This window comes from Zootermopsis nevadensis, unplaced genomic scaffold, assembly GCF_977971745.1.
Source record: "Zootermopsis nevadensis isolate Lab colony 2312 unplaced genomic scaffold, Znev_1.0 Znev_ptg000022l, whole genome shotgun sequence".
Classification (NCBI taxonomy): domain Eukaryota; kingdom Metazoa; phylum Arthropoda; class Insecta; order Blattodea; family Termopsidae; genus Zootermopsis; species Zootermopsis nevadensis.
The window spans coordinates 23,397,266-23,414,437 of record NW_028259154.1 but is presented as its reverse complement, the minus strand read 5'-3'; the positions used below and the strand labels follow the sequence as shown (position 1 = coordinate 23,414,437).

Sequence of the window (17,172 nt, the reverse complement as noted above, 5' to 3'; positions counted from 1 at the left end):
CATATGAATTTCAAGCTCCTTTTCCAGTTGTGTAAAATTTATTCTTCTGATATCCGAATATTTTCCTCCACACTTCGGTTCTAGACACCTCTGTCTGTGTTCTTCCCTCAGCATGAAAGAACAGAATGCGTCATATTTTTGATTTTACGAAGACGGCTGAAATATAGTTTTATGTGTTTTAATTTGTAGGATTTTAGATGTGAGATGAGAAGATAACAGATTCTGACCAAGAACGACCCGAATTTAATCTGCAGCTGCTGAAGAAAATTGTTTGTGAAGCGAACCTTTTCCCCCTGATATTTTGCAATTTGGAGTACATTTTCATTTGTTTTATGGATTCGTTCCGTTTCGTATAATGGCCACTGCTCCACTTCAGAGCAGCAGCAGTGCTTGTATGAATGTGCCTGGACCTTCGGACAGAGAAATTTTTGTGGATATAATCAACCGAAAAAAAACATGGAGCTTAATCCCCTCCCCACCCCCACCCCCCCACCCCTCATATGGCGGTGCAGGGATTTGTTAGTTTTTATAAAGTTAAGCCCTCATTACCGCAGCGCTTACTTTGTCTGCACATGTGTGGAGAAGGACTAGGCAGCTTCGTAGTCTAGTTGGGTGGGATAGGTCTGTAGTGGCTTATCGATAGAAACATTTTCAGTCCCAGCGTAACTAACCCAGTGGTCCGCGCTGATTTTTAATTTGGTGCAGTATTTCATAGCATTCCGCAGGTCAGATGTTCACCAAAATGATCCGTGGAGAAATAATTAATGTAGTAAAGAGAAATTATGTTCGGGAATAAGATTATTTCTGAGCTTTTGGAGTTACGCTCAGATGCACGAGAACGCGCTGGAACTCGAGGGGTGTGAGTAAAATAAAGGAAAATGTCTGCATTTTTACTTTAAAATGGTTCGTAGAATTGCAGCTCTTTAAAAACTTCTGGAGAACGTATTGTGAATCTAAAGGTGTCTGCCCCTGCTTGGAGTATTTCTGTCTGTGGGTCGTTGAATTACTTGACTTGAGAGTTTGTCTATCCCTGCTGTATTGACTGGTCAGACCTGTCGATAACAGAATAGAGCCAGAGGTGTCTTGGGACATACCGAGTGAAATGGGCGACTTCCAGCCACAGATTCTTTATCGATCTGACGAAGAATCTAAAGCACTTCTGCCGTCCACTTGGCTCCGGCAGCTGGCTTGCTATTTAAGTTCGATAGCCACAGCCATGGAGCTGAGGCAGCTCGTTCATTGAATTTCCGACAATGTATTGATAGGTCTGTAATGAACCGTTTGTTGTCACAAAAGTCTAGGGCAGGGGTTCTCACCCTTTTAAGGCCTGGGGCTGCGTTCACGATGCCTGAGCTGATAAATGGATGCATTTGTTGAGACTTGATCGATTTTTTTAAATTGCTATTGGAATCATGTTCACGAACTCTCTTTTCAAAAATTTATTGAAGTATTTTTTTTTTACAGTTTATTCTCTTTAAATTGGATAGGTCTAGTTAATTTATGCTAAGAAACAATGGCGTTCCGCTTGTTGAGCTCCGCGGATAGGAGAATCACATCGCGCTTAATAGATTATGTGCTTAAAGTTTCGAGTGTTTTTGCAGTGCGTTTTTCTCGTGGCGTTCCTCCCGACTGCATGTTTTAAACAGCGGGCGTTTTTCTTTCTGGTACACCCGGTTGTTACTGGCTTCTCAAGATTTATAAATTCCAAATCCACGTCTTGGATAGAAGGGGATTTCATTATAACTTGAAAATAAATTTGTGGCCTGCGTATGTTTGTAGCACGTCTACACACAATTTTTTGATATAAATTTACAATGATTTGTCAAAACAAGATGTTTCTGGCAGTCGCAAGGATACTTTCTGTTGCATTTTCATAGATATTTAAGATGGCAGACAGAAAAGGAGGTAACAGAGAATAAGAAGGATGAATAAAAGGAAGCTGGAAACAGAAAGGAGAAAATGTAGGACAAGATAAGAAGGCGTGAATGGAAGACGACAGATGTGAATAAGAGAAGGGAGATAAAATGCCAGAAACGTTATTGTTCGGAGAGCCGTCACAGACATTACCCCCCCGCTGTTCACGCTTTCCGTGTATGCGTTCGTTTTATACACTTTTATAAGCATCGAACTCATGCAACTGCAAATGAAACGGTTTGTAGCCGGAACTAGGGGCTTCGGGGGCAAGTGCTGTGCCACAGGTTGTTGTAGTTCATATTTGTTACACACGCAACAGGGTGAAATAATTATTCGTGTGACACTGAAACGACCCCCTAGAGGGTGCGCAGTTCCCCCTGAACAGTAGTGTGGTAAATCCGTTGAAGATGGCAGCACCACATTTGAACTGTTCCCTTAGAATTTCTATCTTATAGGCTCCGTGATTTTAAAAAAAAGATGGGCCTGTCTGCCTCCTTTCAATTCTGAGTCGTTTACGTTCTGTAGGATTCTAACCAAATGATACTTTCTTACATTACGTATGTTCCATTTGAGTACATGTGTCCAGTCTTCTTTTGTATCAAGGGACGTCATACTTCGTTACACAGCCGTGCCGTCATGTCAACAGTGAGTTAGTTCCAGGCAGCAACTTCGACGTGTAAAATGGACCTCGAAATGTGAAGTTGAACTGGGAAATGTAGACGTCATGTGCGGGTTGCGAAACTGGTTTGGCGATCATGGGAATGCAGAAACGTGTGATTGAATTAAGAACTCTATTTATTCCGTAAAACTAATTTCGGTCAATCTCTACGCTTCCGCGGTCTTGGATGTTGTGCTATATGGCCAGCCTAGCGTGGTATTAGTTCTCATCACGTGCTCATTCAACTGGGAACTTGTAGTCGGGATGGTGTTCTCACGCATGTTGGTTGACCTGCTGCCAGCACAAATCTGTTCATGCGTGAAGCCAGTCGAAGGGCAGAATTGTTGGTGTAATGGACAGGGACAGAATTGTAAGACAGAAGTAGTTTCCTGCCAGAATGGTATTTTTGAAGTACGAGAATAATTTCAGTAATTTTTAGACCTTGAGATGTTCTAATCGCTTTAATTGGGAAGAAATATGACCGAGGTATTGGCTGTGGTATCCATTCTTTCTTTTTCTTCCTTTTAAGCCTTGATACAACAGGCCAGGAATAATTCAGTTCATTAATTTTATTAATTTAAATGCTTGACGACTGCAGGAAAGCCAATTATGGGTAAAACTGAAAGTAATGAAAAATTTAAACTTCAATGGGAACACGAGAACAGGGTATATGCATTGATTAATAAGCAGTTAAAAGAATGTAAGATGACATCGAGCGAAATACAATCTTCGTTGAAGATGACAGTGTTAAAGGAGAATAACGACAGAATGAGGAGATTCGAAAAAGAAGTTTATTTGGGAAACATGAAGAGGGCAGAGACCACTAGAAGGGCATTTTTGTAGATGGGAGTGTAATATTTAAAATCAATCTTAGATATGTTTTCTTTTGTTAACTCCATGGGAGCAGAGTACTTGAGAAGATGATGCTATGCTCAACTGGTCAAAAAATTCATTACTATGGTCATAGGACACCACCACATGTCCCTATCCTGAGCCAGATTATTCCATTTGGCACTCTCTTACCTTGTTTTGCTAAGATCTGCAAGGTTTTGCTCACATCTTTGCTGTGTCCTTCTGAATGATATCTTCCCTTCTGGTCTTCCAACCAAATTATCTACATGTTTCTCGTCTTGCTAAATTCCACGACCATTTTATTCATTGATTTGTTAGTCTTAATAATATTTGGTGAAGAGTACAAATTTTGAAGTTCATCATTGTGCAACTTTCTCGAACCTCTTGTCACTTCATCCCTCTTAAGTCCAAATATTTTCCCCAGTACCCTGTCCTCAAACACTATTAATCAGTTTTGTTGTGGTCGAGTTTCACTCTCATACAAAACAGCAAGTAAAATTATAGTCTTTATGTTATGACAGCAGACAGGAAGACAAATTCTGAATTACATGGTAGGAACAATTTTCCTCATTTACATTGTTCTTAATTTCTTCTTGAATGGAATTCTCATCTATTATCACTATTTATAAATATTGGAATACTAATTGGTTTGAGTTGGCTCATGATAGAGCCTAGTGTAAATTATAGGCAATTTATTGACAATATTAATAGGATTTGGTACGTCTTCACCCGGTACGGTGTTATTTGTGTTTCAGGCTGAGATCTGGAGCGTTTTCATTGCAATCCTGAGGAAGAGTGTTCGCAATCTGCAGGCCTGCACAGACGTGGGGCTGATCGAGCATGTGCTGTCCAGACTATCTCATGCTGAGACAGTCGTGGCAGGTGAGCTTTCCCGAGCCTGACGAGGCAGTTTCTGACACATTGTCTTAAAACAGGCCATGGCAACATGTGGAACCCTGCAGTGTATCACACTAGTGATGTCTTCTTTAAATAACTGTTTAGTCTTAAACTTAATATTATAAAATTTATTTAGTGTTAAGCAGCATAGTGTGCAATCGACAAATATAAAGAGAGAATCACAGCATTTTCTGAGCTTTTATTCTGGTAAAGGCTCTTGCTTCTCCACGCCCATTTTCACTTATTTTAATTACCTCTTGAGTGTTTTCTCCTTTGCTTTTGTGTTATTGCTGTTTGGAAGCAACTCTACTCTTCACGATACATTTTAATTAAAATAAAACTGGCCTTGTAGAATTTATTTTCGGGACCATATTTCACATCTAATATAATATAATGAATCATAGTTCTTTACAAAACTGGTAAGCATTACGCAACCAGAGTGGGCAGTTGAAAGAAATAGCATTTATAAATTTCATGTCACTAGTTGGCATATTCAAATCCTACCAAAAGGATGAGTATGAGCATAAGCATGTTTTCGGTATTTCCGTCTCATGTTGATCGGTTCCTTAATTTCACAATTTTACAGTTGTAAGGTCTGCTCCACCTCAGTTTAGGGACATTATAGTTCCAGAGACAGAAGGTTGGTATGGGATTATTTAATTCAGATGTGGCGGTAAAAGGGCAGGAGAACACGTGTTCTGTCAATGTAACATGGGCTGCTGATCATAAATTTCTTTTGTGATATAAAAGTGGCCCAGTTACCTTCTGTCATTGTTTGATTGGATGCTAGCAGTATAGAAAATAATGTATGCGCTTTTCCATTTGTAGATCTTCTCATAGAGATGTTGGGAGTTCTGGCAAGTTACAGCATCACTGTGAAAGAGTTGAAGCTGCTGTTTGGAGCCATGAAAGCTGTCAGTGGAAAATGGGTGAGCGTTGTATCTCTGTATGCCATTTTTTTAACCGATTTAACATTTTGCTACGTTCCTTTTCATGACTTACACTGTTATTTTTTTATAGTTATATTAAAATAATTATGGTGCTGAGTATAATATTCCATTCTGCTTTATCTGTCACCGAAGTGTTTCTGAATCACTTCACTTTAGAACTTGATAATACTTCTGTCGAGAGGATAAAGACCTGCTCTCTCTGTTGGGTATTGTAGTCAACCTATTCTGAACCTTGGACCATCTCTTTGAGGGGACACAGATACAAAATTTCTCAGTCAAAAGAGGATGAGGTAGGAAGTGCATGCAGCTTAAAAGAGGAAACAATAAATTACAAGAAATTTTTGGTTGGAAAATTTTAGGGGGATATATCATCTCAGAGATGTAGATGTAGACTGGGAGGTAATATTGAAATGGATTTTAATAAAATGGATTGTCATTAAATTGGATTTATTCAGTTCAGGAAGAGTATATATATAGTTCTTGACTTTTGGTAACATGATGATGAACTGCTGGTTTTCATAAATATGAGGAATTTCTTTGCCAGATGAATAATTATCAATTTATGAAGGAAGATGCTACACCTTGGAATTGGTTGGTTTAAATAACATTGATCTGGTTAATTGCAATATACCATTTCCTGTACTTTCACTTGATTTCAAGTCGAAATTAACGCCTTGTGTTGGGAATCCTTCTTATGATTTCATTGTGTTTGCTGCACGTAATAGTTGTGAGTTGCAAATATTAAGAATATTATAGCCATGTGGTAACTGATGCAATACAATGATTTAATTGGCAAAGGGGTTTGATGCAGAACGTAAAACAATTATAATTATTACATTGTGCCTATGTATTAAATTAATGAAGCTGAAATTAATAGTGTGTTCAAATGTGAACAAGGTAGCACGCACATTGGTAATTAATCTAATTTCACTGTGTGATATAATGAACTGTTGAGATAAATGGGCAGGGTTGAACTATTTGTGTGTAGTAATACAACATAACCTCACAGCCACCTTTGAACTTGGAAATCAGAATTTTAAAAAATTACTGTTTAATTTTCAAGAAAGGAGCAGTTAAGTAAACTTTTCAATTCCAGCCAAGACACTCGGCCAAGCTGTTGAATGTTCTCCGTCAGATGCCACAGAGAAATGGACCTGATGTTTTCTTCAGCTTTCCAGGTCGGAAAGGATCTGTAAGTTAATATTCAATCTCACTTGTTTGTGGATAGTTATAAAGCTGCATTGATATCTTCCATGTAAATATATTTCTAACTAATAATGAGCTTGAAGACTGTCGTTTAAATTCCTAGCAGTAAATGCATTTTTCCTTGAAGGCATATGCCATGATGATATCTTAAAAGAGGGCCCTGTTCATTTCCTTTCCACCAAGCAGATCTGTGTAGTGTTAATTATCTAGACTTGGATACTTGTAAACTTGGACACAGTTAACAATGTTGGACAGGTTACATGCTATGCTGATGACATTTTTCTTGTCTCTTCTCAATTTCTGTGTACAAATCTCTCGATTTGGCTATGACTGCCTTCTTTTAAGTCCATACATACTCCTTGTTCATGGTTATTGTTTTTTTCTTATTTATTACTGTAAACTCTGCAATTGAAAGAGCATTATCAAATAACATAAGGACCAGTTATGCAGCCAATTAGTCACTTCCTCCCAATCTTACGCAGTCTAATTGAGAATCTGCAAATGTTATTTTCTAATACAACTCTCAAAATTGTAAAACTTTAAACTATTTTAAACAAATAAATTTACAATAAGTGCTACTAAGTAAAGGAAGAGTTGCTGAACATGCTTTCCACGCTATAAATACTTTTCATGATGTTTGGACTTGAACTAAGCCAGACTGGTATTGATATTTTATCTTCTTTTGTTTAGGCTGTTGTGTTGCCACCCCTTGCTCGGTGGCCATATGAGAATGGATTTACATTCACGACCTGGTTCCGTCTGGACCCAATCAACTCTGTCAACATTGAGAGGGAAAAGCCTTATTTGTATTGGTACTGCTGTCATTACGTATAATATTGAAACAATGCATGAACTAAGTTGCTTTATGCTTACGTTAAATTAACAGTTTATTATATGCAATATTTATAACTGAGGCCTTTGGATTTGCGTGCGCGCGTGTGTTGTTGTGTCATTTTACTTCAGTGTGACCCATGTTCATGTTATTCGCTCCTTTCCATATAGTTTTAAGTTGAAAATTTAATATTATGGATGTAACCTGACACAGGAATATTGTGCTCTCTGTTTCTCAGTTTCAAGACCAGCAAAGGGGTAGGATATTCAGCTCACTTTGTTGGAAACTGTCTTGTGTTAACTTCAATGAAAATAAAGGGGAAAGGATTTCAGCACTGTGTGAAGTATGAGTTTCAACCCAGAAAGGTATGTTTAACATCAAGATTAGACTTGTAAGATTTGAGGTTTTCACAGTGGTGAGTATGAAGATTTCTGTCTTCTGGGTTGTTGCGCTGTGTAGTCTGGTCGATGTTTACCAACATTTCAGATGAATATTAATCGCCCTGATGACGGAGGCAGTATGACCTCCGAAACGTTGGTAAACATCGACCAGACTACACAGCGCAACAACCCAGAAGACAGAAATCAAGATTAGACTTATTTGTCACTTGTAAGCATTCTGTTTGGCAGTACATGTGAATGTAGAGACATGAAAATATTCAATAATGCCACTGAAGTGCAGTCAGACTAGTGACAAAGCATTTTGTTAATGGCATGAACAAAACTAACACATGTTTTTGTCTTTTTCTTCCAGTGGTACATGATTGCCATTGTATACATCTACAACAGATGGACAAAAAGTGAAATCAAATGTCTTGTTAATGGGCAGCTGGCTTCTAGCACAGAAATGGCCTGGTTTGTTTCAACAAATGATGTAAGTCCTAAGACTTTATTGTCATCAGATGATATTATGTGTGATTTTCTTTCTTTTTGTTCTTAGCACTCATCCTTCTGAATGATCACTTTATCAGTTATTAAATACTGTTTCTCACTTCCCACTTTTCCTTTTTGCCAGTCATTCCTATATATTCACATGGATTCTGTGGCTTTATCCCGTGCAAATTCTTCCGGATGTTCCATGTTTCATCTTTCATCAATATCCACTCTTGAAGTTTTCTTGGACAAGCTATTGGCATGTGTTCAATTCCCCATGCCATTTCTATGCAAACTATATATTCTCATTTCTCACGTCATGTCCTTCTGTTACTCCCATTTTGTTTTTGTTTTAGTGTTATAAAATTAAAATATGAGGGTGTCACTGAAAAATCTTGGATTTTATGATCTTTGATCAGAATATGAGCTTGGATTCTTACTTGTAGTAGAAATCAGGTTTTAGATTTATAATTTTAATGTTCATATATTTTAATGTAGAGACATTTATCCAGAGAAAACTTAGTGGAATGTAATTTGGGAATTTGTGGATTAAATTAGTATTTCTTGTCTAAAACATCCAATGTTTTGTATTGCTACATGTGACTGTACTCTAGTGGTAGAGGCAAACAGTTATTCCAAAATTGTGGGAATTGTAATATTTTGTACTTTAAGATACATAATAACCAGATAGATAGTTACCATTTTATCTCAATACTTGCACATTCAACAGAACCTGCATGATAATTTTACTTATATTTTAGCCTTTCGACAAATGTTACATTGGTGCGACTCCTGAATTGGATGAAGAACGGGTATTCTGCGGCCAGATGTCCGCCATCTATTTGTTTAGTGAAGCACTTACAACACATCAAATCTGTGCCATGCATAGGTTAGGTCCTGGATACAAAGTAAGTAGCGCTGTGACTAGGACTGAGTTTCTGTCAGAAAATGGGAGTTGGGTTTAGGGTGGGGGGAGAAGCATTTTTACTGGAAGGGCAAGTAAGCTGTGATTGGTTAGACACTTATGTGTTCTTCATATAAATGTGTAATGCAATAGTACTCTGCTTAGCTTTTTAGGTAGTTTTTATAATGAAATGACAGGCCTCTTTTTAGCTTAGTTTTTTAACTTTATTTGGAATATTTTATGCTGTATAATTGCAGGAGTTTGTGTGTCATCATTAAGTGGGTTTAATTATGAAAGAATTAGATGTGTTTTATTTTTCTACCTCTGTTCCAAGTTGATTGCATGTGTTCAGTAAATTTTTAAATGGTCAGTGGTATTTAATTCCTTTCTTGATGCTGCTGTTCATGTACTCAAAAGAACTATCATATTTCTTGCAATTTTGATATTATTTCAACAGTATAAGAAGAAGCTGATTGAATATGGTTTGCTTCATAAACTTCTTTGTTTCATATTACATTTTCTTTTCATCCATCAGTTTTGAATATAAATATGTGATAAAACTTCTTGTCTTGTTTGTTTCTTACTGGAAGTGGAATATAATTGTCGTTGTTATTATTATAGCGGTCATAAGCATCTGCTCCTGTGTGGAGCTGCAGTATTACTGTAACTGTAATTATTGTAATAACTGTAAAAACTGTAATTATTTAAATTTCATACATTCAAAACAAAATTTAAAATAGGCTTCCACTGTTAATGTTTTAGAAGTGTCCAAGTGGCTGAACCAATATGCTTTATGCAGTTGTAGCATACTATCTCATCAGTTAGATCAATTGAGTGGATTTTCAAACCTTCTAGTTCCCTGAATTTGTGCCCCCCCCCCCCCCCCAGTTACCATGTGCTACTAATGCCAGACCCCTTTATCACGATCTCTGATTTTTTGGGGTTAGGGTGGGAATGATGTAGGTCATGGTTGTTAAGAGCAGTGGTATTCAACCGGGGGCACGCGAAGACATCTTAGGGGGTACGTGAAATTTAAAATATATATATATTATTTTATGATAAACACTGAATAATCAGTAATGTAATTTATTTAATTTATTTTAGATGTAGATTATATACTACATATAACTTGAATTATACACCAACAACTTTGGGGGTACAAAGTTGAAGAGAAATTATATCTGGGGGGTACGTGAACAAAAAGGTTGGATACCACTGGTTTAGAGTGCTGATGGCTGAATGATAATATTTCAGTCTGAGCATTCTGGAGTACTGTATGCTGGTTGAAACTGATTTGTGTGTGAATGTTATAGAAATCACACCATAGCATTCATAGCTGGAACATTTTTAGTCATTTTTGCATGAAGCTTAATGTATAGACTGGATAGTTTGAAGAACACTCCATTAGATTTTTGTTAACTGTTTCCATTAGACTGAAAACCTAATAAATATGTCTATTTTGAAATATTTTAGAATTTTTATCAAATGTTTTTTCTCAGAAAAGTTCTGTCATCAGTTACATGTCAGCCTAAATGTTGTAGATATAGAAAACTTATTTTTCAATTTATTGGAATAATACATTTTTTGGAATGGTTTTTGTGCGTGATGGATGCAGTGGATTTTGACTAAAGACTGTGTTTGTGAATTCCTTATTGCTGCAGTGTCAGTTTCGGTTTGACAATGAGTGCAACCTTAGCCTGCCCGACAATCACAAACGGGTGAGTGAGTCGTCACAGTCATCGCAGCCGACCTGCATGCCGGACCATACTTTGTTGTCTGTAAGCATGCTACTTCTGTTTTAAACTTCAGTTTTACTTTTGCATGGAGTATATTATAAAACTTATTTTTATTAATAAATGTAGTTGTTCACTGTGTCTTCATTCTGTCATCTGTTGTATGATTCTATCCTCGAGTTCTGATAACAGCTCACAGCAGTAAAGTGCGTAGAGATTGTTAAAGCCATCAACAGTTGTAATTCAGTCAGGTACTAATATTTTTTCATCAGAGAGAAGTTAAATATATTAATTAATTGTAGTTATTATGTTATGCAATTATGGTAATTAAGAATTAATTATATTAATTAATATTAAAGTTAAATATATTAATGACAAGAAGAGTTGTTAAACTGTAACAGAAATGATTGACATTTTAAAAGATTCCATGATGGAAGGACAATAAATACTGTAATAAAATATTAAGAGGAAGGAAGGATACATTTGGATGAGATGCTGTGAGTTCAAAAGAGATTTCTAGTTTAACCTTCGTATAGTTAATAAAGGAATTATGTGAAATATTTGTGTGTGAAAGTTATGAGTTGACTGGAGTTCCATTATTTGTACTTGTCGTTAGTTATTAGGATGGTCGAATGAGGAAGGGTGAAATGGGTGGAACTTGTAGTGTGCATATTGGAGATGAGACATGTGTTCACAATTTTGGTTGGAAATCTGCAGGGAAAATACCAGTCATAAGACATAGGAATGGATGGGAGGATAATAATAAAATGGATCTTAAGGAAATGGAGCTTGAGGTGCGCATTAGATTAATCTGGCTCAAAGGTAGGGGTTGCTCTTGTAAAAAATGGTAATGAACCATGAAATTGCTCTTAGGTTCTCAAGGATGATTCTGCTGTATGGAATTAGTTATTTCTCACTGCAGTAATTGGAAGATTGTTGAATACATTGTGACAGGATTATGTTGAACATGGTTTATTTATGGATTTAGAAGTTTCTTATAATTACGCTTTAAGATTTTGAAGTACTATTTTATTTTCTCAAATCAGTGATTTGCATCAAACCCACAATCTTCTAAATGTTGCTCAGATTTTTTAACCACTCAGCCAGTGAGTGAGTGACATATAAATAATGTGTTTTTGATATATTATGTACAAATGCTGATATTTTTGACAGGAAGTAGAAACCTTTCGCATAGAAGACAAGATTGTTGTACTACATGCCTTTTTGAATTGATTACCTGAAGGTCCACAAGATAAGTTATTGGTCATAAATATGTTGACATGTATTTCTGAAGTGATGTGTGATGTATTAGAACAAAATGCATGTTTTATTTTCTTTGTAATAATTTTCTGTCTGTTTTCTGTTTTACTTTTTTGTGCTGTATTTTTTAGTACCAGTAGTTTTTTGGAGTGCGTATGGCTGCCATCCCAGAACATACTGAATCTACCATGCATTGCAGCACTGTATTTTAAAGATGTGGCAGTGTATTGCACCTGTATGCATGCTGACTTTATGCACTTATTTTCTGTTAATGTAACTTTTTGTAGGATATCCAGTAGCCAATAGCCCCTATTTTTGTAATTGGTGTGTTAGGTATGTCAGTCTCTTTTATACATTCAGTTTGACAGAGTAACAAAGTTCATGAAGTTGTTATCCGTGATACGAATACTTTGAAGCATTTTATTATGATTGTGTACTTTGCAGTAAATGTTAATTTTCACTGGAGATGGGATAAGTGATTTGTAAAAAGTTCAGCAGTTGATTATGTGTTTTTTGTTAAAAGGTGTAAACGCATTTTATGGTGTGCTATGCACTTCACCAGATTGGTTGTTAAATATTTCTACCAAGGGATACAAAATGAGAACAGAATGGGGAGATATTGTCCGTCTGCCAGTCAGCCTATATATTTATCTCACTAAAAATTTGACGTGTGCCTGTTATACTCTATAGTTTACATGGAGCTAAAATCGAATTTTGCCAAATTTATCAAAAGCAGCTCATCACACCAAAAATTAATACATGACGTATATTGTAGATCTCATTCACATCTACAAATTTTATTTGAAACATTTTTTGATATAATGAAATATAATTAAAATTTATTCCAGGCTCTGTACAGTGTGTTTAGCTCTCCAACTGTCTATAGTAAATTAATATGAGTTATAAAGAACATTTGAAAATTATGTGTACTTCATTGGCCCTTATCTTTCTGCACTTGTTTTATCTATGACTATGACAAGTTAGTAATACTTCATTTTAGTATTATCCTTCATTTGTGCTGTGATTGGTCTAGGTGCTGTATGATGGGAAGTTGTCAAGTGCCATCGTGTTCATGTACAACCCTGTAGCCACAGACGGCCAGTTGTGTCTTCAGTCAGCACCGAAAGGAAATGTCTCTTACTTTGTTCATACCCCCCATGCCCTCATGCTTCAGGTATGAAAAATAAACAAAAGTTTGACCCTTCTCAAGCAATTCTTTTTCTTTCTATAAGTAGAGTATTTTGTAGCATATTTAAATTCTGTTAAAATTAAAGTGAAAACAAGTAACTTTAGCTTAAAATTAACTTTGTCTTCCATATTTCTATATCTCGTGATACACTTTAAATAGACCAACCATAAAGTACAACTTTTTATCAGCTATATCTTGCATCGCTGTATTATTTTATTCTTGATATATCTTTTAGATGTAAATAATTTTTCTTTAAAACTGAGAATTGCACTACATAATTGGCCGTACCTATGAAATGGTTCAAACAATGCGGCGTTCCTCTGTTGAATGTGAACATTAACCATGAGAAAGTTAACTTGCACGAATGTGGTTTTATATAACTCGTTCCTAATGATATCTGTGTTATAGGACGTGAAGGCGGTTATCACCCATTCCATCCATAGCACGCTGAACTCGATTGGAGGCATCCAGGTTCTTTTTCCACTGTTCTCACAACTTGACATGCCTTATGACTGTGCCATTGGTTCTACTGATGCCAAGCGTGACTCTTCTCTTTGGTCAGTTTATCATCATATCACATCCATTGTTTGTAGTGCATGGTTGAAATTTATTGCTATGGTGGAAGAACATAAACTGTTAGTTGAGATCAATGAGATGAAGTAAATGGGAAATGGAGCATGTTAAATAATGAGACATGCTCTTATTTACATTGTTTGTGCAACAGTAGGTGACCTCAGAAAAAGACGAACCCTCTTTACACTTTAAAATGTTAAGGAAAAATAGTTTTATAAGCATCATCCTTTGACAAAAGATTTTTATATTCAGTGTAAAGTACACTCAGTAGAAGTCACAATCTACTTCTCTTATTATTTCTCTGATCTATATTATGGAGGATGTGTGGAAAATATATGACTTACTATCAAGAGACATCTGCTCTGCATTGTGAGGGACATACCAACATGATGGCAGCGGCATGTGTTGTGGTTGTGAAAGAATTGATAGAAGCAAATTTTATTGTAGATTGTTATTAATTTTATGTACAGAATACCATCGTATGTACTTTTATATCTGTAATGAAACAAATCCATGCATTGCTGGACAGGATTGCTCTGTTTTTTTCAGTTCAAAGCTGTTGGGTTTTATCTGTGAACTGGTAGAGAGTTCTCAGACAGTTCAGCAGCACATGATACAGAATCGAGGATTCCTCGTCATCAGCTACATGCTTCAGCGATCGTCCCGAGACCATCTCACAACAGAGGTCTTGGGCTCATTCCTTGGACTTACAAAGTACCTTGTTACCTGCCTCAGTTCGAACAGTGAGCTGCTACTCAAACAGGTGAGTTTTGGAATGTTTGAATAGCTGATTGTAATCTAATTGGGCGTTCATGATCACTTTTCATAGTTCTTTAAATGTTGATATCAGCCTAGTTTTATTCCTGTTCAACCTTGAAGACAATCAGAAATCCTGCCAGGTGGATGCTGGTCAGTAACAATTTCTCAGTGGTAGGATTGCTGCCTTTCTGTTGCTGTGGCTGATACTATGATCTTGTGGACTTTCATGACTTTCGGTGACAGGATTTGTTGCCACTTATATTGGGATGATAATGGGGATGATGCCAGTTAGGTGGGACGTACAGCTTAACATGTCCATAACTTTGAAGGAATCTGATGTTTTTCACTTTCACAAAGTTTAATCTTTGTTGCTGATAAGGGAAGGGAAAGATATAACATTGGAACTGGTTGATGTTGAACCTGATGCCTTAGGTATGGAGGTGCAACATCTAGGCATCTAGGTTCACTTTAGGATGTTATCTTTAGACATACTTTGTATACCAGCATTTTCTGTGCCACATTTAACAGCTATTCTGTCATGAGTCAGTTGTTAAAGCATTATTGGCTGAAATTTATGTGTTATTCTGTCACTCAGAACAACAGTTGACATACCCAGCTGAGATTTTATAAAATTTGATAGGCTTGATCATGTAAATGATAAATATGAAATGTTACTTTGCTACTGTGATAAATTTTGAATAGGTAATTTCTTGATGAACTGAATAACAGTCACCAGACTTACAGTTGAACCATGAATTTAGGATGCCTGTAAATCCTAAATGATAGTTGAAAGAGGACTGGCACATCAGTTAAGGTGCAGTTGTTCTGCTTCTCATTCCTGACATGGCAGCTTCTGGACCATGTGCTCTTCAACCCAGCACTGTGGATCTACACTCCTGCTCCTGTCCAGGCGCGCCTCTATTCATACCTGGCCACTGAGTTCCTGGCTGACACACAGATCTACTCTACTGTGCGGCGTGTGTCAACTGTGCTTCAGACTGTGCATACACTTAAGTACTACTACTGGGTAGCTAATCCTCGTGCCAAGAGTGGCATCACACCCAAGGGACTTGGTAAGTCATACTTTCTTCAACTGAATGAACTGTTGCTCAGATTCCTACAGTTCAGCAGAAATATGTGTTTGGAGAAAAAGACTTTCAGATGACCTTGAAAATTTTCAATTTCTCTATTCAGCAAGCCCTCTGGCTGATATTGTCATGATCTTGACATGAGTATGGTCATTCAGATTCCTACAGATCGTCAGAAATATGTGTTTGATAAAATTATTTTCGAATGGCCTTGAAAATTTTAAATGCCTCCATTCGCAAACCCTCTGACTTATATATCTGTATCTGAGATGAGATTGTGGCACAGGTGTGTGTTTGGATGATTTTCTCACCTGTTGCTTGCCATTTGTAATTACCTTTGGATTGTTATTGTAGGTATTGAAATAGTGATACATTCAGGAAACATTCACATAGAACACAGGAACATTTTGAACAAGATTTGGAGTGGATTTTACAGGACACATCAGATGGTCACACATCATTTATCCTTAGTATAGCTTATGCAGTAACCTGTGTGATACTTATACTATGTTTCTTTCTTTCTAATCTTCAATTCTGCCTTTTTATTTATTTTTTTACAGATGGACCACGCCCCCCTCAGAAGGACATTTTGTCAATTCGTGCTTACATCCTGTTGTTTCTTAAACAGCTGATCATGATTGGGTGTGGTGTCAAAGATGATGAGTTGCAGAGCATTCTGAACTACCTCACCACCATGCATGAGGTTACTGGTTCTGTTCTCAAATTAAAAATTAAATTTAGATAAGTTTGAATTTGTTAATTTGTTGTATTCAGTTATGCCGTGTTACTTGTGCTTAAGAGAATCTTCAGAAACCTACATAATTGTTAATTAAGTAATATAATTATAATATGCCTGTAATATAATTCATCAGTGCAATATGAATTATGGCATGAAAATGTCTATCAGATGCAGACATCCCTTTTGTACAATCTCAGAATGCCTGCAGTTTCAACAGTCTTCCTTGAAATCTAACATTCCATGTTTTGGTGATTTTTACTTTCAGTCTGCTTTCATACATTGAAAACAGTTTGTTGCAGTTGTTCACTTGTATAATTTAAAAATTATCATTAGCTGTATCCTGGCAAAACAGACTTCTTATTACTGTAATGACACTGAAAAACTATGTCATGTTAAATAATCATTTTTAGCATAATGGACTTTTCATTTGATAATGTCAGACAGCAGTGGTGGTTAGCTCTTGTGTTTAGCATGCAGAGCAGTGGTAATCTAAAATGACAGTTCACTTTTTTGCATTGGCATCCATTCCATATATATTTTCATATAGGTTATGAGTTGAGTGAAGGTACATAGGATAACCACAAAACCACTCAGAGTAGCCAGTCACTAGGCTGGGATTTGAACCTAGTACCTTCTGAATATGAAGGGGGAGTGCTTTGACATTTGTCAACAGGTGATGACTTTATTATGGACTGAATGGTGAACGCAATAGTCCAATATTTCTTATGTTTTGTTTTTATATGTTA

The 17,172-nt window shown here is 36.5% G+C and overlaps 1 protein-coding gene across 20 annotated transcripts in view; it reads left to right on the top strand.

Moving 5' to 3' along the window:
- rg (A kinase anchor protein rugose) overlaps positions 1 to 17,172 on the top strand; it is a 400,245-nt gene that overhangs the window by 226,071 nt on the left and 157,002 nt on the right. For 9 of the 20 annotated variants that reach the window (XM_087353730.1, XM_087353742.1, XM_087353740.1 and 6 more), the window contains exons 3-15: positions 4,180 to 4,306; positions 5,150 to 5,250; positions 6,368 to 6,463; positions 7,168 to 7,289; positions 7,548 to 7,674; positions 8,063 to 8,182; positions 8,943 to 9,089; positions 10,747 to 10,863; positions 13,112 to 13,252; positions 13,676 to 13,824; positions 14,390 to 14,603; positions 15,420 to 15,672; positions 16,248 to 16,390. In XM_087353730.1, coding sequence (XP_087209856.1) covers positions 4,180 to 4,306; positions 5,150 to 5,250; positions 6,368 to 6,463; positions 7,168 to 7,289; positions 7,548 to 7,674; positions 8,063 to 8,182; positions 8,943 to 9,089; positions 10,747 to 10,863; positions 13,112 to 13,252; positions 13,676 to 13,824; positions 14,390 to 14,603; positions 15,420 to 15,672; positions 16,248 to 16,390 — 1,857 coding nt within the window. Of the gene's footprint in view, positions 1 to 2,859; positions 2,943 to 2,965; positions 2,984 to 3,039; positions 3,059 to 4,179; positions 4,307 to 5,149; positions 5,251 to 6,367; positions 6,464 to 7,167; positions 7,290 to 7,547; positions 7,675 to 8,062; positions 8,183 to 8,942; positions 9,090 to 10,746; positions 10,864 to 13,111; positions 13,253 to 13,675; positions 13,825 to 14,389; positions 14,604 to 15,419; positions 15,673 to 16,247; positions 16,391 to 17,172 lie in introns of those variants that run through there. The other 11 variants (XM_087353732.1, XM_087353745.1, XM_087353727.1 and 8 more) reach the window with 6 other exon arrangements.